The sequence below is a fragment of the Panthera leo genome, chromosome D1, assembly GCF_018350215.1.
Source record: "Panthera leo isolate Ple1 chromosome D1, P.leo_Ple1_pat1.1, whole genome shotgun sequence".
NCBI classification, from domain to species: domain Eukaryota; kingdom Metazoa; phylum Chordata; class Mammalia; order Carnivora; family Felidae; genus Panthera; species Panthera leo.
In genome coordinates, this window is record NC_056688.1 from 66,376,029 (window position 1) to 66,396,587 (window position 20,559).

General features: G+C 45.1%; 1 protein-coding gene and 1 pseudogene across 5 annotated transcripts in view; one reads left to right on the plus strand and one right to left on the minus strand.

Moving 5' to 3' along the window:
* The first annotated feature begins 2,326 nt into the window (after nt 1–2,326).
* On the plus strand, nt 2,327–2,663 carry LOC122199280 (annotated as a pseudogene).
* A 7,610-nt stretch (nt 2,664–10,273) lies between these two features.
* SBF2 (SET binding factor 2) overlaps nt 10,274–20,559 on the minus strand; it is a 474,987-nt gene continuing 464,701 nt past the window's right edge. For all 5 annotated transcript variants that reach the window (XM_042906593.1, XM_042906592.1, XM_042906591.1 and 2 more), the window contains 7 exons: nt 20,038–20,165; nt 18,533–18,766; nt 17,360–17,464; nt 15,001–15,194; nt 14,219–14,306; nt 11,437–11,568; nt 10,274–10,448 (listed from right to left, as the gene is read on the minus strand). In XM_042906593.1, coding sequence (XP_042762527.1) covers nt 10,350–10,448; nt 11,437–11,568; nt 14,219–14,306; nt 15,001–15,194; nt 17,360–17,464; nt 18,533–18,766; nt 20,038–20,165 — 980 coding nt within the window. In that variant the 3' untranslated portion in view covers nt 10,274–10,349. The remainder of the gene's footprint in view (nt 10,449–11,436; nt 11,569–14,218; nt 14,307–15,000; nt 15,195–17,359; nt 17,465–18,532; nt 18,767–20,037; nt 20,166–20,559) is intronic.

Consider the following 20,559-nt stretch of genomic DNA (forward strand, 5'->3'; position numbering starts at 1 on the left):
GGGGAGGAGATGCCGGGAATGGCTCACATTCCTCTGGCTGGGGCTGCACTGAACCTCGAACCTCGGGGGACCTGTGGGGAGTGAGGAGGTGGATCTCTGAGGCCAGAGTCGGGGACTCTCTGCAGGGACCAGGCATCTGGTGTGCAACCCTTAGGCTGGAATGGGGCCAGAGACTGTAGAGCAGACACAAAAAAGAGCATCACAGCTGCTGAAGCTTTAAGAGAAACGAGCCCAACCTCACTTTCAGATGAGGAAATAGGCTCAGACAGGACCAGCTCTCATCAGGATCACATGAGCATCCCTGTTCTAAGCCCTGAACTCTGTTTCTTCTGGCCAGGCCTGCATTTCCTGGAAGGCCCTGCTTTGCTGAGCTGTGTGACAGTGGGGGGCAAGCTGGGCCAGGCCTGTGCTCCTCTTGGCAGGAACCCTTGCTTTCGGATAGAGATATATGCTTCTCAGGTGGTCTGTGGGGTGGACAGCTTGTGCGGAGAGGGTGTAAGGGTGCTGAGTCGGCTGTGGGCCCCTCTGTCCTCTCCTTGGAGGCCTTAGCTCATTCCACCAGCAGAGGAAACTTTATGTCCTGGTCCAGTCCCCAGGAGGGTGAGGTCATAGAAGTGTGCTCTTGGCCTTAAATGACCTTCTAAGTGGCCCGGCCTGGCTGGGTGGGAGGTAGAGGTTTCAGGTCCCCTGTACTGTCCATTCTCTGGCCCCAAGATGGGCCTGGTTGAAGTAAGATGGCTGGGGAGGGTGAGACCAGGAGATAGTCGCTCAAGCCTGGGTCTGAACCCATCTCCATCAGATGCTATCGTCTGACCGGGGCAGGTCATCTGACCTCTCCAAACCATGGAGCCTTCTTCGCCCAGCTACCTCCTTCCTGGCCTAAGACTTAGCATAAATGTCATTTATTCAGGTGTCAACCTGAAAATAGTCACGACAAGAGGCAAACGAGTGTGTATTTGGGATCAGAGAATTGCAGTTTGGGGAGCACAGATTCTGGCAGTAACCAGCGAAGCGTCTTGCCTTTAGGTGAAAGCAAGGGGTTTTATGGGAAGGAGGAAGGCTGGTAATTCCATGACTTGGTACAAACAGGCTGCACTGCTGTGTGCACTGACTATTCTGTTAACACAGAGAACTATTCCTGGTACGCTTTAGTTAACTGCCCTGTCTTCAGAAAGTCCACAACCAACAGTTTTTGGCCAGGATGCCTGCTGTCCTGTTGACTCTGTGGACAATTGCTTAAAACAACTGCTGTTTTGCCCAGTTCAAACAAGGGCAGGTAAGGCCGTTTCTCCGTAGTGGCCTCCCTGATTCTATTTTGAAATGACTGCAGTCACATCAGTTTTTCATGCTGGAAAGTCTTCTCTGGATGCCCACCCAGGGCTGGACTAGCAGGACCCTAGCTAGGACCCTGCAGGTTTCCTAGCTAGGTTTCTGCAGGACCCTAGCTATCCCACCAGGTCACAGCTCTGATTATGCTAGATATCATACCTTGCAGGTACGGATAATGGCTTATTTTACTTGGGGTCCAAAGTAGCCAGAACGGGCACCAGCACATAGCAACTACTAATAAAAGCATGTTGACTGAATGAATCATGGGCAGACAAATGCACAGGAAGATGGACAGTCTGATTTGGGGTGACTAGCTCATTCATAGTAGGCTCCATCCTACAGTAGGAGGTTTGAGGGGAACATGTGCATGGTCAGGCTTGCCGTGGCATCTCACATACTGAAGCCCCAGCAGAGAAATAACTCCCAGCTGCCTCCCACTGGTGACGTCTCAAGTGATAGGGTCACAGCAGGGACCCCCAGCCCCACCTGCTAAACTCAGCTGCCCCTAGGAAATGTGGATGTTGAGAGAGGATGCCAAACACTGGTGGACTCTAGGTGACACGTGGGCTTGTGTCAGTGTGCACATAAAGTGCCTGTGACACTAGGGTGGGTACATGTGCAAGTGTACATGGTGAACATGCATGCCCTTGTCTGTTGTCTGTGTGTCAGGATGTGTTTGCATGTATGTGTGTGAGTGCCCCCAGCCCCCCAGGGTCTTGCAGTAACCCCCTGCAAGCACAGCCCCTGAAGCCCACATCTCCCATGGCACTTCAGCCCTCTGCCTCCCTCTTGCCTCTCCTTGGGCCATCCCGCATCCAGTGTCCCTGTCCTAGGCTCCTGTGCCCTGCACACACTTCTGTCGCTGCACACATCACTGTGGGGCATTTGTGTCATGCCGTATTAGTTTCCTGTTGCTGTTCTAACACATTACTACAGATTTAGTGGCTTAAAACAACAGATTTATTGCTCTCTGGGCTCGGATCTAGTTTGTGGCAACATGGTTAAATGCACCAAGAAGGTTGGAATCATTGGTAAATATGGGACCTGTTATGGTGCCTCCCTCAGGAAAATGGTGAAGAAAATAAGAAATAAGTCAGCATACCAAGGACACTTGCTCCTTCTGTGGCAAAACCAAGATGAAGAGGTGAGCTGTGGGGATCTGGCCTTGTGGTTCCTGCATGAAAATGGTAGCCAGTGGTGCCCGGCCCTACAACACCACTTCTCCTGTTACAGTAAAGTCAGCCATCAGAAGACTGAAGGAGTTGGCAGGCCAGTAGAAGCTCTACCATTTGAAACATAGCTAGCCTATAATAAATGGGTTAATTTCTGTAACAAAACAAATAAACAGATATATTACAGTTCTGAAGGTCTGAAGTCCAAATGGGTCTCAAGGTGTCAGCAGGCCTGCATTCCTTCTGGAGGCTTCAGGGGAGAATGTTTCCTTGCCTCCTCCAGCTTCCTCCAAAGGCTGCCCACATTCCTTGGCCCATGGCCCCTTCCATCTTCAAAGCCTGCAATGATTGGCCGTGTTTCTCATGTTGCATCTCTCTGCCACTCACTTCTGCCTCCTCCTTCAACTTATAAGCACCCTTGTGATAACACTGGACCCATCCAAGATGACCTTGAGGTCAGCTGATGAGCAGCCTTAATTTCATCTGCAACCTTAATTGTCCTTTGCCATGTCATGTAGCATGTTCACAAATCCTGGGGATTTGGATGCACACGTCTTCGGGCATGGGGGGCTTTATTCTGCACACCACAGATGGTCTGTCTCTTTTGGTTGTGAGCTCTTTGGGCCTGTGCTGTATCTTACTCATCCAGAGACTTCTTGAGACTGAAAGAGTGCCCATGCCTAGGCTGTACTAGGTGTTTATTACATATTTGAGTAAATCTGATTCAATCAATGCTATGTTGAGAATCCATTTGTCCTGGGTACTTTTATCCAGGTACACAGCTTTCATCCCCATTTTATAGGTGAGGAAAATAAGGCTCAGAGAAGTTAGGCCAAAAAAGCTAGTATGTGACAGAGCCAGAAGCTTCAGTATATACTGCCTTCAGGTAGAAAACGCTGACACCTTTGTTCCTTTGGGTCTAGAGATCCAAAAGAGAAGTACCTAGACCTTGGGTGGTGGCCATGAAAATGCACCTCTCAGATTTCAGACTAGCCCCCGCGACTGTGCTCCGATAGCTGTCACAGTTTTTATGCTGAGGCCCACAGGCTGCTGTCAGCCAGTGACTAAGGTGGGTTTCTTCTAGGGAGATACAAGATTTCCCTGGTGGGCAGTTTTGGCACACAGGGCTCCCCACTGGCCTTGCTATTTTTAGATCTGAACTGCAGCCCAAGACTCTTCCACCCCACCTTCCATCCTCTTGTCTCTTGTTCACAGGGGTCAAACCTACATCACTGATGTCCCTCTCATCGCCCCCACCCCACCCCGCTCCCTGACCAGTGTCCTGCTCACCTAACCCTCATACCTGTTCCCCCTGTCAGTCTTTTGCATGCAGAGTCCTGTCTTAGTGGAAGGACCAGAACTAACATAAGCAGTCTGAGGAAACAGTGGCAAGATGGGGATCTGGGACTGTCACAGCGGATGGGGAGGAGGATGCTGTCCTGGTTGATGGGGGCCCCAGATAGTCCCTAAAGCAAGGTAGCAGCTCAAATATTTCACTGGGAATATTTCATTGGGAATTTTCCAGTTTCCTGGAGAAGAATGTTGAGGTAGGTGTGATAATCCAGGCATTCGAAAAATAAGGGGGTTGGGAACAATGCCCTCAAAAAGTTGGCTGGTTACTGTGAACTCATGCTGATGTTCTGCAGAGGGATGAAGAGGTACTATGGGCCACTGACAAGCAGTTAACAGGGAGGTGTGAGAGCCGGCGGGCCTCCACGGTAGCTTACAAAGAAGTCCTTATCTCTGGCAGTGGAGAACAGATATAGCTGAGAGGCAGGCTGGAGATAAGAGTTACACAGATAAGTCTGATTGCTCAGCCAAGGTAGTTATGTGAAGGTCAGGCCCTGGTGGGGAAAAACTGGAGCCCTGAAACATGAGCTAAAGACATCAGGATGGATGCCCCTGAAGATGTTGGTGTTGCAGCCTTCCTGACCCTTGATGCTTGCAGAGACGGCCATCCCTCCTCCTAAGAGCTCCCATCTCTGCTGTGCTGAAAGATGCCACAGAGGCTTCACCCTTGCTGGGCAACAGGTACCCTCTCAGGTGCTGCCCCCACTTCCTCTCCTGGTAGCCTAGGACAGTAATTAGGGTTGAATTCCAGACTAATCCAGCTGGGGACACACTGGGCCTGATAATGGAGGAAAGAGACACTACATGAAAGAATGGTAACTATCACGGACACTGGCAGGAGCCAGGGGAATGCTCCTGGGATTGCATTTTGGGAATGCTTAAGGGGGCTGGGTGTGAGACTGGAAAAGCAAGCATTCAGGGATTTGGGGGCACTCTACTGAGACACAGATTTAATACCCTAGATGGGCCACTAGAGGATGGGGAAGATTCTGCTGGGGTGGCTCTTAGAAGCCTGGAAAAAGCAGTGGCCAACACTCAGTGAAATGGAAATACCCGAGTTTTCCTGGCAGATGGTAAAGAAGAAATTAAAGAAGCTGGCAAAAGTGGATGTGCTGGAATGGATACATTGTGTAAGGCCAGTAATGACAGAGGGGCAGGAAAGGGGGCTCAACCCATAGAAAGTTGTGGAGAAAGCTAACAGAGCATGGTGTCCCTAGGGGCAAACCAGGCAGCCAATAAGGCTCTGCTTAATACCTGCAATTTAAATATTTAAAAAAAATTTTTTTTAACGTTTATTTATTTTTGAGACAGAGAGAGACAGAGCATGAATGGGGGAGGGTCAGAGAGAGGGAGACACAGAATCTGAAACAGGCTCCAGGCTCTGAGCTGTCAGCACAGAGCCCGACGCGGGGCTCGAACTCATGGACCGCGAGATCATGACCCGAGCCGAAGTCAGCCGCTCGACTGACTGAGCCACCCAGGCACCCCAATACCTGCAATTTAAAAAGCAGACAGGAATGGAGGTGCAGGAGGCAGGCGCAAGGGAAATTCTTGGTCTCTTGCTCAGTCCCCAGACCTGAACCAATTTGCAGATATGGGACCCACTGACTGAAGAGGAGGCCAGTGTCTAGTCTAGTAAGAAGGACTCCGCAAAACAGCAACAAGTATGTATAGTGATGGTTCCTGGAGTTTTTCCCCAAAGGTGGGAAATGTATTTGGGTGACTGTTCACAAAAGAAACGGGACTAGCAGACACAGAGGTTTAGTTGACATTAACATCTGGAGACTCAAAGTGTCATCGTGGGCCCTTTTTTAGAAGGAGGCCTGTGGAGGTCAGGTAGAAAGTGGAGTTGTGGCTAAGGTGTGGCTTGCTGGGTCCACGAAGCTGCCCAGAAGGCCCTTGTACCCGACTGCTTAGTTAGAACTTACATGCTCTGGCCTGAAGGGATCCCCACCTCAGGTCACTGGCTTACTGGGTGGGAGACATCTCAGTAGAGAAGGCCAAGTACAAATTTCTGAAATTGCCATTTCCCTGCTCCTTTGCCTTGCCCAAGATAGAAAATAAAAAAACTCACCTTATACCAGGGGATGTGACAGAAGTTAATGCCACCATTAACAATTTAAAGGATGAAGGGGTCGTGGTCCCTTACCATTTCTCCATTTAATTTGCCCATCTGACCTCTGCATGAATCGGCTGGATCTTGGAGCAAGACTAGACAGACTGCCTCAGGTATAACCAAGTAGGAGCCCTGCTGTGTGTCAGACATGGAATGATAGCTAGAGCAGATTAATAAAGCCATAGGTATGTGGTTTGCAGTCACTTGGTCAATGTGTTCTTTTCCATTCCAATTAGAAAAGATCAGAAACAGTTCCTATTCACATGGGATGGGCAACAATATTCATTTACAGTTTTGCCTCAGGGTTGTGTAAACTGCCTTTCCCTCTGTCTTAATCCTAAGAGGCCAGGACCATGTGGACATCCCATAGAATGTCACACCGATCCTGACCCGGTGCTGATTAGGCAGGATGAGTAAGAGGTGTCCCTAAGCTGGAGGCCATGGTTAAGTCACATGCACTTCCAAGTACAGCATATAAAACCTATGAAGACCTAAGGACCTGCCACTTTAGTGAACTTTTTAAGTGGTTCAGTGGTCAGTAAAAGGAAGCAAAAGTAAAGAATAAGATAAATTGTTGCATATTGTATCTCTTGACATGGTGAAGAGAGGACAGTGCCTGGCAACCGTCTTTGGGTTAGAGGCAACATTTTATTCTGGGTGACGTGTAAAGCTGCCAGCTATGGGGAGTGGGGTCCCATGACAGGAAAATGCTCTGAAAAAGGTCTGGGCATGGTAGCCTGGAAGCTGGAGGTGTTGGAAATGTCAGCAGTGGGAAGAGGAAAGATGTAATAGCATGGAGCTTATGGCAAGCCCAGTGGGAGAATCCCAAAATAGGCCTCTGGGATGCCACAGCAGGGCCACGTTATCAGTGACTGTGGATTACGTACATTTTGAGAAGCAGTTTATGGCATGTTACTAGGCTCTGGTAGAGACAGAACATTCGACCAAGTTACACCAAGAGGGACATCTGAAACTGCCCATGATGACTTGGGTTCTGTTGGATACATCAGGTCATAAAAACGGATGGGCCTGACAGCATCTATAAGATGGAAATACTACTTCTGGGACTGAGCCTGAGTGAGGCCAAGCCCAATGGGTAAACTGCATGAAGACAGAGTGTTGATAATTTTTTGTACTGATTACATGTTGAAATATTTTTGATACACTGGGTTAAATAAAATATCTTGAAAATAAGATGAAATATTATTAAAATTAATTCCATCTATTTCTTTTTACTTTAAAAAAGATACATTATAGGGGTGCCTGGGTGGCTTGGCTGGTTAAACATCCAACTTCAGCTCAGGTCAGGATCCCTTGGCTCAAGGGTTTGAGCCCTGAGTGATGCTCTGTGCTGTTGGTGCAGAGCCTGCTTCAGATCCTCCGTCTCCCCCTTTCTCTGCCCCTCCTCTCTCAAAAATGAAATAATATTAAGAAACATACATTATATGGCTCCCAATATGTACCTATTTTACAGTGCTGCTCTAAGCTCTATCTCTTCAGCAATACTGTCTTATTTTTTGCTTAATTCATAGCTTCTGTTGCTGCTGCTGAAGGCATTTCCCGGCTATCAGCTTGAGACTGTTCAGAAATTCTTTATAGGATGATGGGGTTACTTAACAACTCTTAAAAGAACTTCCAATGAAATATCTAGAAATGTCCATTTCTGTTGAGAAGCAAACCTGCCATACCATTCACAGTATAAGCTCTAGCTCTGGAGGAGAGCCACTGGGAAGTGAGAATAAAGAACTCGGGCCAAAGGGTTTGGGGAATGAGACCTGTATGAATGTGCTCCTTTTGAGATCTGCATCTTTCAAGAGCCCAGCCACGGACAGGGTCTGTCACAGGCGCCAAGGTGGGGGGCTGGTGGCGGTCAAGCCTCTGACACAGTGCCGAGCCCTAGTCCTTCTTCCTTGGAGTCCAGTGCTTTTCTCCCCTTCACAGCTAAGATCTGAGGCATGAAGGGCATCTGGATATTCTTGTGCTCAACCCCTAATCTCAGTTGTTTCCCCTGTGACTGAAACTCAGGGACACAGCAGGGGCAGAATGGCAGGTCCCAGGACCAGCCATTAAGAAGAGAGGCCTGGGACCAACCCTTGCCTGGATCACATGAGCCCTCTAGACTGAGAAGATCTGAAGGCTCAATGGGCCCTTTTTGCCTGGCTCATAGAGGGCTCCTGGATATCAAGAGACTTAGAGGTTCAGCCCCGAGATGAGAATGTGCATTCTGTTGGCTACATGTTGAGATGTAGCTAAGGTCCCCAAGGTAAACTCCAAGGGTTTAGGTAGAAGAAGTGTTGTCCAGAACTGAAATCACTGATCCCCATGTGATATTTAACAATTTCCTGAAGCAGAAAAACCAGCCACCCAACCAGAGTTCACTTCATCCTGCTTAAAATTCTCACAAATTGTCACATACCATAGGTGGTAAAATTGTGACCCAGATGATGTAAAGGACCTCACCAATTTCACACAGCTCACTAGAGCACAAACAGTGGCTTCAGGTCTCTTACCTAAACTCTGCAGCAGCACGTCCAGAACCCAGAAGCTCATGCCAGTTTGTCCAATGTCTCTGGTAACCTTCTATGCAAAGGGCAGTGATGGCATTAATAGAACCAGGGCACCACATGGGCTGTTTTACTCTTGAGCTTTTAGTCTCATATATAAATCCTGAGTGTTGCCTGCTTAGTGCTACGCACTACACGATGAGTTTTATTTCACAGTAAATGAGGGATGCTCTTTCTTAAGAAATAAATTTAATTCGGGGTGGTTAGTGCATGTAAGGCATGTAACCTTTATGAAAGTTAAAAGAATCCAGTTATAAAAGAAGCACTGTATACAGTCTCAAATCGCTGAAGGTACAATGGGCTCCGTATTTTACAAAGTACAAAAAATTATTTCATATACAAAGAAAAAATACAAATAATGTGCAAAAATCATTTTCACAGGTGGCAATTTATAAAATGAAAATGGTAGAAAAATCCTTCATTCTTATTATCCCCAATTTCTTATATATTAACACAGGTCTATTTCCTAGAGTGTAGGTAATTTTAAATTTGAAAATCTGATTTATTTTTCATCTACAAAGACAAAGTGGTTTTTTTTTAATTTTTTAAAAAGGGAACTATTTTCATTACTGAAATCTTATGCATGAATCAGTTACTTTTATATTAAATTATAAGTAGGCTATCTGAAAAACAAGGATATAGAAATCGTATGTACATATTTTTGAAATATTAGTTTGGTATTTAACATATTAACATTTCAAAACGGCGATCTAGCTACCTCTGACTCCAGTTGGGCTTCAATGCCTGTAGCAGAGATGCTGCTGCTCCTCACAGGGAACAAACAGCATTCCTCGGATCTTTAGCTGAACAAACACAAGGTTATCAAAAGTAGAGAAAATCTACAAACAGTTCTTACTGTTCACGTGCACAAGTGCTGTTTGGGTATCTGATTGTGCCACAGACACAGCCCCTGGCACAGGTGTAATGTGCTTGTAGACAGCTGGCTTCTGTCTTTCCAACACCTTCACTTCATTAGGAGTTCAGTGCAAGTGTTTATTTTGTGAGTTAGTGCATTCAGCTTTTTGCATGTTATTCTGTGTAAGGAGCTGTCAGGGAACAGAAGAATACACAGGAACACAAAGTCCTGGATCCTCAGGGCACCTGTGGCCTAGAAAATTCAGTGTTTTGAAAGTAGTATTTTCCTGCATTGGCCTTGTCATTGTTGCATCATTCCCTGGACCATCTTTCTCCTTCAGGAGAATCCTGCGTGTTCCCCGTCTGCCACTGAGCACTCATGTTCTTGCTGTGATCCCCCATGGCCGAGCAGGGGTTATGGAAGCACCTTTTGGCAGCACCAGATAGCTGAGCATCTCTAAGGTCAGGCAGTAGGAGTAGGAGCTATTCTGCTGGGAAATCTGTTCTGTGCAGAACATGAGATAGTGTTGGCGGGGTTTTGATTTTTGCTTGTCAGAAAGCTCTCCAAGGAAATTATGACCTTGGGGAACAAAAAGGATCTAGTTTCATCAAGAAGGACTCAAGTAAATAGAAACCATTTATCTAGGGGATGGGTGACAGTTGGCTCAGGAAGCATTCTTCTGATCCCTAACCACTAAGACCCTGTTAGAACAACCTAGTGCAAGATACAGGGAGTGCCTGGGGTTCTTGACCAGACCTCTGTGACATATTCATTCAGGCTAAGCAGACATAGCAATTGTTCAAAGAGGGCACTGGGTAAGACTGGGCAGAAGAACCTCAGGCCTGGGATGACTCCTCAGAACCAAAGAGGAAGCTGTCAGCTCCTCAAGGATTCATGCACTTTATTCTATCTGACAGCACGAGGCTTTCCTCCCTCTTTTTTGCTTGGGTTGACCATGGGCATCAGGCGTCAGAGATACAGCTCTGGATCCTGTCCATCCACTGCTGGGCACTCTGTCCATCCTGGGCACAGAAGTTATACACACGTTTGCTGGTCTTGAGCTACAAAACCAAATGAACAGAAGCAGAGATGAAGGGCAGGCCTGTTTTATGGATTTGGGCAAGTGTGTGAATCAATCTCAGTGAACTTCCCTCTCCGTACTCCTTCAAAACCTCTGTGTTTTCTCTTCCCTCCACTACCATACTGTCACTGCCATTATAGTCACTTTGTTTCTTTGGTCCCCAGAGTCACAGTAGATGTTAATAGAATGACACTGGCAGAAAAAGGAGACATACTAGGAGAGCCTTACTCCTAAGGAGGAGGGTCAGGAGCCTCTGGCCTCTCCCATGCACTGCACCGGGAGCAGTGCAGTGCAGCTCCCTGGGCTCCTCAGGGAAGCCGGAGATTCACCCCCACCAAGAAGTTGTCTTTCTTGTCCTCTTTCCATCCTCTTCTCTAAAGGCTTAAGTTGGGGACATACTGGAAGCCTGGAATCAGGTAAATGGCCTCATAGCCAGAGCAGAGCCCTTGAGTGTGGCTGTGCTCTTTATGAAACCCTGCTTGGCTATGGGAACTGGATGAGAACCCTATCATGTGGCCCATCAAACTCCCTGAGGCTCACCTAAGGGCTGTTGAAGATGTTAGCACCAACAGTCATCATATATGACTAAGGACAATTTTTATGGATGGTCAAACATGAAGACCACTGGGTCCAAAGGGAAGTAGTGTCTGTTCTTGAACAGGTGGTGAATAAAATAACTAACAATGTTTTTATCAAGGAATTCATCTGCTTCCATGTCTGGACACCCAGTAAAGGAGTCCTTTGTGCAAAGCAGCGCACCACAGCTTGGAGATGGACAGCTTGGAGATGTCAGGTTTGGGGATTGAGTGCTAAGTTCAAGTTCTGGAGCAACTTCCATAGCCAAGGGGTTATCATCTGTCACCACCAATTGCTCTGAGGCCCCATAATTCTTGGAGGTGGATGGATTGTAAGGAATCATGTACAGACAGAGCCAGGTTTTCTAGTGAGATGTAGTGAGATCAACTTACATCAAAGAAAGCCTTGTCACTCGTGTGCTTTGGGGCTCCCATGCTAGGGCCAGCAGGGATGACCATTTCTACTTCAGCCAGATCAATGTGGCCTTTACAGCTTGTGTCCTCACCTGAGTCATAGTATCGCAGCTGGAACCAAAAGGATACAGATGGGAAATAAGAGACACAGAAAAGGAAAATGGTATGACTTTTCAAAATGTATTTGAATACTTGCCTCTGTACCTTGCTAAACTGTGTCTGAAATAATAAGCAAGAAAATAAAAACACTGTTGCTTTTCGGAAGGAGGACTAGGTGGCTGACAGAAAGGAGGAAAAAGACATATTTTTCTGAAATTCGAATGAATAAAAGTATTACATGTTAAAAACTAAAACTAAATGTCAGCTAACAATTGTAAAAAATATATGTAACATATAAAAGAGGTTGTTTAGAAAAATATTCAGGATTCCTAGAAATTGATAAGAAAAAGATAAACAATTTAGTAGAAAAATGGTCAAAAAAATCTCAACAGGTAAGTCACAGAGGAAATGCAAAAGACCTATAAACATTTAAAAAGATGGGCAACTTCACTGATGAAAGAAAAGGGATGTAATCAGTAAGATTTCACTTTTCACTTAGATTAAGAAATATTCACGGTGAGGGCAAGGCACTAAGGTATTCTCAAACATTGCTAGTGGAAATATAATTTGTTAGAAACTTTTTGGACAATTTGGCAATATCATCTAAAATTTAAAATGTTTATGCCTATTGATATACCTTCTCACCTCTAGAAATGTATCCTACAGAAACAATCCCACAAGCATGCAGAGATACACATAAAGAGGTTTCCTTCAGCACTGTTTTGATCAGGTAAAAGCTGAAAAGATGTATCTGTCTTTCATTGGGGTGTTGGTTAATTAAATGATGGTTAGTTAATTATATCAATGATACAGACTACTATATATAGCTTTTCAAAAATTATAAGGAAGATCTATATGAACTGGTTGGAAAATATGTTCAAGATATACCATATAAAAAATACAAGTTGCCAAACCACATGTAAATCTAAAGTGATTTTTGAGGGGCACCACCTGGGTGGCTCACTCAGTTACATGTCTGACTCTTGATTTCAGCTCAGGTCATGATCTCATGGTGTCATGGGGTCAAGCCACACATCGGGCTCTGTGCTGACTGTATGGAGCCTGCTTGAGATTGTCTCTCTCTCTCTCTGTCCGTCTTCCCTGCTTGCACTCACACACACACACTCTCTCAATCTTTCTCTCAAAATAAATAAATAAACAAACATTTAAATTGATTTTTGAAAAACAATAAATAGCTCAACATTTGACTGAGTGGTTATCATGTGCCAGGACTGGATATCATTCTCTAACTAAATGAGTCTGGATTTCACTCTCTAACTTACACAGTAGGAAAGGGTCTGATGCCTCTGTCACTGTGGTTCTGGCCTCAGATTTTTCTGTCTCTCCAGTCAGGCATGGTATAAGTAGGTCTAAATGGAAAAACTATATACCTTTCGTGTTAAATCCAAAAGATCGGTAAGAATGCAAGTATAATTTGGTGTAACTGTAAATTACAGAAAAATTATGACATTGTCCTATGTTATATTTAGTGGTTTAATGGAACTTTTCTCCACAGTGTAGGCTCTATGATTTCAGACACATTGTTATTTTAAAGTACAACCGCCCCCCCCCCCCCAACCAAGGGCTTCCATTGCATATTTGTAAATAAATTCTCTATATTCTTCCACAGAGACTGTGTAACTTTTATGAAATTCCCTGAGTAGAGGGAAATGTGATCCCCATTTCAAATCTGTATCTGGAAAGAGTTTCCTAGGTGCACGTATGACCAGAGCACTGTATAGGGGTACCAGTTTGTATCTTTCTCAGCAGAGTCCATTTTAGAGATGAATGCACTGAGAATCAAGATGTGTACCCCTCTGCCTCAGGCTGAGCAGTCAGTTCCAAGGTAGAGTGAGGCCCACAGTCAGAATATTTGGAGGCCATGAGAATCTCACCATGGAAGGGTGTGGAGAGGCTGGAGGTTTGGGTAGGGATCCCTCACCCCTGAGATTACTGGAGCAAAGATCATGATACTAAGAATTGCAGGGGTTGCTGTAGCAATAGCTAAGAACCTAACAATGGACAAAGGACTTCCCAACATGGCCAGTGAGGTCCAGGCTAGTACTTGCTCAGTGAGAATTCCCTCTTTGAGTGGGTATAGCCCCTTCTGCCTATTTCAGGGCCACCTCTCTCCACTGTTGCTCTCATTTTGAGGGAAAATGATGCTTTCTTTAGTAACCAGTACATGATGAGCAATAAATGTTTGTCAAATAAATTAATGCCCTCAGTTTTGAATGGATGCTTTATGCTGCAAAAATGAAGGTAATCTGTATTCTGAGGACTGCTCCCAAGCACAGGCTCTATATATGCATGTGGAATGCAACCCACTGAAAAGCTCAGGTCCTCTCCTGGCCTGGGTTTTAAGAGCAGGCAGCAGAAGATATTTGAGCATGAAAAGCAGAGTTCTAGTGCTCTTAATGCTCTGGGCCCCAGTGTCACTGCCTCTGCCTGTATACATCAGGCAGAGCTACTTTGGAACTTCCCTCAGAAGGTTATTGCCCTAACTCAGGGACATGCTGGGTCCTTGAAGAAGCCCACAGGGAGCATATGTGAGGCCTTGTCTGAACATGAGGGATGTGTCTGTCTGTTTAGAGTTGTACAACAGCCAGGGACTGAGCCTAGCTTAGAGAAAAGTGATTTCTGTAGGTTTTGACAGTATTACCTGATGTTTTGTTACATCCAACACGAACCAACGGGGCTTCCAACCTTTCAGCAGAGCCCCTCTTTTGTAAAGTGTTCCTTCGAAGGACCTAGAAGAAATGATGACAGGTCAGTTAACTTTGGTTTTCATTTAAAAAGTACTGTGAAGAGGATGTCTGTTGTTTTTGTCTGTCAAATCTCTCTTTCTCTCAGATAGTCCCCCAAAAAGGCAATCAGAATTCTCTCCAGAATTTTTCTACTAGACTTATGGGGGAAAGACTGCCTCTTTCTGCTGGAATTACCAAATTTGTGAGGTTTGGAGCTCATGGTAGCCATCTTTTGTGCCATGTTGGGAATGATGCAACCCACAGAGGAAAGCAGAGCCAGCAAATGAACAGAAGCTTGAAGATACTATGTGAGAAACTGGCACATCCTTGGCCCTCCCAGTCTACGTGAGTAAATTCCTTTTTGCTTGAGCTAGCTAGCGCGAGCTGGCCTTCTGACGTGTGCCACTACAAAAGTGCTGACTAACATACGTTCCCTCAAGAGATCTGACAGACATGAGATAACGATAATCAGGACTCAACCACAAATAGCTATAACCTCTTGGCATTATTTTAGTTGTAATTTTGATTTTTCCTCTTTAAAGACCCCTTTGACACATTTAAAATAGGAACAAAGAAAGAATCAAGGCAAACCCATTTACATGGCAAACCCATTTAAGTTTATAGGAGGCAGTACCGCACAGGCCTGGCTGATTGAAGGGCCTGTGGTGCAGCCGCAGGCAGGGCTCAGCGCGCCCACCTGTTCTCGTCATTCTTGGTTGTGTACTGGCTGTACAGCGTGGCCGCTCTCCGGTCCACTCCATTGGATGGGGAGATGCTGGCACTCTGCTCCTCCCCCGTGCTGCTGTCTGGCAGGTGCAGCAGAGACCTCTTCTGATAGGAAGGTAGGTTGGTAGACACAATTCCTGGGGAGCCTGAAGGGTGTCTCTGGGGCTGAAAAAGAACTATACTTCAGGAAAAAACACATCCCTCCACCCCCCAAAATAGAAGGTAATACATTTGCATTTTAAGTGAAAAAAAAAAAGAGCTAGGAAAGTTTTACAAAGATTTTATTGAGCAACTAATCCAATAATTTCATTTCTGAAAATTTATGTCAAAGAGAAAACTGGAGCAAAATACACAAAGTATATGTACAAAGAGGTTTATCCTGCAGTTGTTTATAAAAGTAAAAATTCAGAAACAACCTACATGTCTATCATTAGGGGACTGGCTAAAAAAATGATATTTCCATCAATGGAATTCTAGAAGCCATTGAAACTACCATGCTGGTTTATATACAGTGACCAATGGGAGGCCATGTATACCTCATAGTAAGTAAAAAAGAAAGCAGGTTTTAAAATAGTATGTATAGGGGCGCGTGGGTGGCTCAGTCGGTTAAGCGGCCGACCTCAGCTCAGGTCATGATCTTGCGGTCCGTGAGTTTGAGCCCCGCGTCGGGCTCTGTGCTGACAGCTCAGAGCCTGGAGCCTGTTTCAGATTCTGTGTCTCCCTGTCTCTGACCCTCCCTGTTCATGCTCTGTCTCTCCCTGTCTCAAAAATAAATAAAACGTTAAAAAAAAATTAAAAAAAAAATAGTATGTATAGGGGGGACCTGGGTGGCTCAGTAGGTTAAGTGTCTGATTCCTGGTTTCAGCTCAGGTCATGATCTTACAGTTTGTGGGATCCAGCCCCGAGTCAGGCTCTGCGCTGACAGTGAAGGGCCTGCTTGGGATTCTCTCTCCCCTCTCTCCCTGCCCTTCCCCTGCTTGCTCTCTCTCTCTCTCAAAATAAATAAAATAAATAAATAAATAAATAAATAAATAAATAAATAAATAGTATGTATGGCAAATCCCTTTTATATGTATGTTTTGAATGATACAATAAGCTTAGTGGTTTATTTCTAGGTTTTAAATTGTGGGTGATTTTTGTCCTCTGCTTATAACTATTTGTGTATTGTCTTATTTAAAAGAATAAGTATATCTCACTTTCATAATCAGAAAAAATATCAAGAAAGTATTTTATTTTTCTGAGAATTAAAGCAGTAATACAGCACCCACCTGTGGCCTGATAGCACCTCCAGAACTGCCACTGGAAGGCAACAGCTAGTGCCCAGAGGATCCCTTCTTACCATGCCAGAGGCTTTCTTCTATACCCGATTCTCCCTGCCCCGCTGTGACATCGGACCCTGCTGACCTCTCCTTCTTTCTGAAATGCTCTTTTGAACATTCACATCTGTCCTTCTGTTGCATCTGGAGCTAGTATGATGTGGATTTGATGGTGCCTGTCCCCTCACACATCAGAAGGGACACCACTCCCTCACTGTGGGGTAAGTGGGAGGCTAAAGTGTACAGGGTGCTCAGCACAGTCTTTTGCACATATTACATGCCTGATAAAAGTTTAAATCTGAACAGAGAGGGGGGGTGTGAAAAACAGAAAACAGAGTGTTTTTAAAATATTAAAAAATTTTAATGTTGATTTATTTATTTTGAGAGAGAGAGTACAAGCAGGGGAGGGCCAGAGAGAGAGGGAGACAGAGAGAATCCCAAGTAGGCTCCGCACTGTCAGCACAGAGCCCAACACTGGGCTCGAACTCGAGAACTGTAAGATCATGACCTGAGCTGAAACCAAGAGTGGGATGCTTAACTAACTGAGCAACCCAGGTGCCTCTGTTTTTAAAATATTTTTATGATAAATGTTTCTCAATTCAGAAACAGAAAAGGGGGTGTGAGCAACAGAAAGTAGCATAATTTGTCTTTTAAAAATATTTTCTTTTCTCTGGTTATTTCTCTGAAGCAAATATGGTCCGGGTGTTCCCCTCCCCACTCATGGTAGAAAATCAGCTGAAACCACAGAGGCACAGATAGAAAAGAACCCAGTAATTTTCCGTGGATGCGGGGCCCTGAAACACAAGTATTATGTCACTGCGGTGAAGTGAGACACTCAGGAACTATTCAGTCATTTGGAACTTTCTGCCCTGGACCTCCAGGGCATGACCCCTCCCTTTCTACCCTTCTCTTTGGCCATAAACTCACCTGGGTTACCTGTGGCAGCGGGCCCTACCTGACCTAGCACCCTCAAAAAGCTCAGAAGTAGCTCCTCAAAGGATTTTACCAACTCACACGGTCTGTTCTGGGTTCTTCTTTAAGGTCCACAGTTACTCTTTCCCACAGCTGCTGCCACTTCTCAGAGGTTTGGTTCAATTTATGCTCCAATCTTTCAATTTCCTGCAAAGTAATAAAAAGGAGTTTTCTGATAGTAAGTATTTCATAGAAATCAGGACGTGTCCCAGAGCCACATCTCCTCTGTACTGGGCCCCAGTGGACATCATGGTCAAAGGGCAGCTGAAGTCAATGGCCTCAGAGGTCTCCCAAGCCAGGAGCAGTGGTGTGAACTCTAGCTGGTATGATGCACTATGGCAAAGATGATTTATTAGGATCTGTAATCAGGCCTTTTTGTACAGAATAGCTTAAATAAAGACATAAAATATGTATCCCAAACACCTTCACCTTTGGCTAGCCCAGAGGGAATCTGATGGCCACTGCAAAAGGCCAAGCACTGGGCTGGCATCCAAACCCTAGTAGCTGAGGTAGGAGTCTGTCCTTGACAGAGGAACCCCTAACTCTGCTGATTTAAAACCAGATGTGGAAAGAATGAACCAAGAAATGCACAAAGAATGGAATTTCCTTGGGACAAGGAAGCTGGGGATCAGAGCAGCTGCCTCTGTGACGCCTTCACTGCAGCACACTCCTCCCAGTCACAAGACTGCACGAAGACTCTTCAGGAACTGCTTGGCCCATATCAGGGCTCAAACCCTTTCCTCAGGGCTGCTGCTCTCAGCAGGGTGGCTACTGCTGGGATTGTTTCAGTTCAGAATATTCTCTGTAGAGACGCTGGCAGTATTCCCATCAGGCCATCAACTACCCACACTTCTGACCAGAGGAAGTAGAGCACCCACAAAAGCCATAACCCAGGCCTGACTCAGGCTGTTGGGCAGCTAAAACAGCTGGGAAGCTGCAAATTGCTCCATTTGCTTGATTGCTTCCTCATAATGCCAGAAAACTTACTTTTTTGAGACCCTTTTCCAGTAGTTGAGCCTGGTCCCCTACTGTTGTTGGGGAGCAAATTTGGTTTTCCTCATTCTCCTGGAATGCTACGTATCACACTGGCTCAGAGTGAGGACAGCCATGTCCGGAAGTGTGCGAACCACTTTTAATTTAGCCTGGTTTCTGAGGCCTCGGGTACTACCAGGGCCCCTGTTGCCCTCTGTGCATGTCTACACAGGCCTGACTTACACTGAAAAGGCTGGTGAGAGCATCGGGCTGAGCACAGCTGATATCATCATAGCAGGGCCACACTGTTCTCCTCCGGCTCTGGGGGCCAGCTCCTCCAGCCACTTCAGAGTCCTCGGAGGGGAAGTGCTTGGGGGTTAGCATCATCCAGTCATATGAAGGGCCTGTGGAAAGGGTCTCCTCTGTGTAGTAATCCCACTTCTTGAGGCTGGAGACATTTACACTGGGCTTCAGGGCCTGTTCAAAGAAAATTCTGAAATATAGTTTCATCTTGACCTCAAAGTACCCCAGCTTACTGGCAGGTCAGCCCTTAACATTTGCAGGGTCCAGGGCAAGAGCATGAATGGAGATTCAAATACCATATATGTAAATATTTAGATATTATACATCAAGATAAACTATTAAATAAAATATATCTCTCCTCCTACCTTGGTAGATATAACTTCCTAATGATCTGGAAGACCAGGCTCAAACTGAGAATTCTTGGACTCCTTGGAATTCTATACCAAGGCCCAAGGTGGCACTGGGAAAGCTGGTCCCAGCTCCCAGTCCTTGGCCTAATCCCCTGCTCCTCTCACCTTGGCTCTGTCCTATCTTCTGAGGTCTTTTATGAATGTATGTATGTATATATATATATATATATATATATATATATATATATATATATATACACACACTCTAGTCCACAAAACTAAACTTGGTCTACTACCTGCCAAACAGCTACTTCTTAGGCACCCTTGAGGCTGAAGGGAACATGCACTGGCTTGGGAGACAGACCGGAAGAAGTAGCTTTGTGAGCAACTTGGATTTAGGCAAGAAATTTTGGGTACATGGTTTAGATGAAGAAAGGGTATCTAAGCACATACCCTTGTTTCTTGTGGTCTTCATTTTATGAGGAGGGGATAGTTGGAGAAAGGCCAGAATGGGGTCCTAATGCATGGGACCCAGGGCAGGGGCATTCCTGCCCCTGAGTAAGGTGATACTTCTCACTTGTCATCAAACCAGTCTGTTCCATCTCAGAGCTTACTTCACATAGATGTGCATCACAGAGCATGGTTGCCCCTGAGACGTCATTCTTTTGACCTGGGCTTCAAACATCCAGCGTTCCATAGGGGTTCTTCCGCAGCTTTGGTGTAAATGGACTTAGGGAAATCTTTTCTAAAGTATTTTAGATTTTTTCAGCTTAGATAACCAGTTGAGGTTTCAAGTTTTGTTTGGTCTTTCTTCCTGGAGAAAGTTGCCTCACTTTGACTTTCTTGAAGTTATCCCTCCTAGATTTTGGGGGCCAGCTCCTAATTTTTGTGGTCAAGAATATGATGAACAGTCTCTATTCCATCATAACCCAAACCCATAGTGTATATCAAATTTTTAAATAGCTTCTGGTATTTTAAATAGCTTCCTAATCCAATGTTTATAAAAAGCTTAAATAGCTTATATATACTTAAAAGTAAGGAAAACTTTAACACTAGATACTCAGAAAGTGAAACATAAATGCTTTCTTACTGTACCTCTATTTCCATTGGTGAATATAAATAATTAAAGAAAATGGGACTCCTCTTGTGCATTCTATCAATACATTCCCAAATACAAATTCCTTTTTTGGCATGCTTGTCTCCTTTATCGTCAAACAATGTTCCTGTAAATCAATCCCCCCCCCCCCAAAAAAAATCAACAAAAGTCAAATAAATCAACAGTTTGCCTAAAACTATGATGCATGTACCAGATGAAAAGCAAAATATATCTTACAGCTCTCAGAACAGCAATGTATGTGCAGAAACCTTAGGTGGTGACCGCAAAGCTAAGGATAGGAATGAACTTCACAGCTATATGGAAACAAACCCAAATGGAAGGAAAACATCTGGTAAGGTTTTCCCAAGTATTTAGCAGCACATAGCGACTCTCTTCTAATCTATATCCTACATCTATATCTAGATTCACAGAGCTCCATGCCAGGAGTCATTCTACATATTTTTCAGGAGAAATGGGAAGGACTTAGAGTTATGTGATGAAGTTCAGTTAAAAACATAATT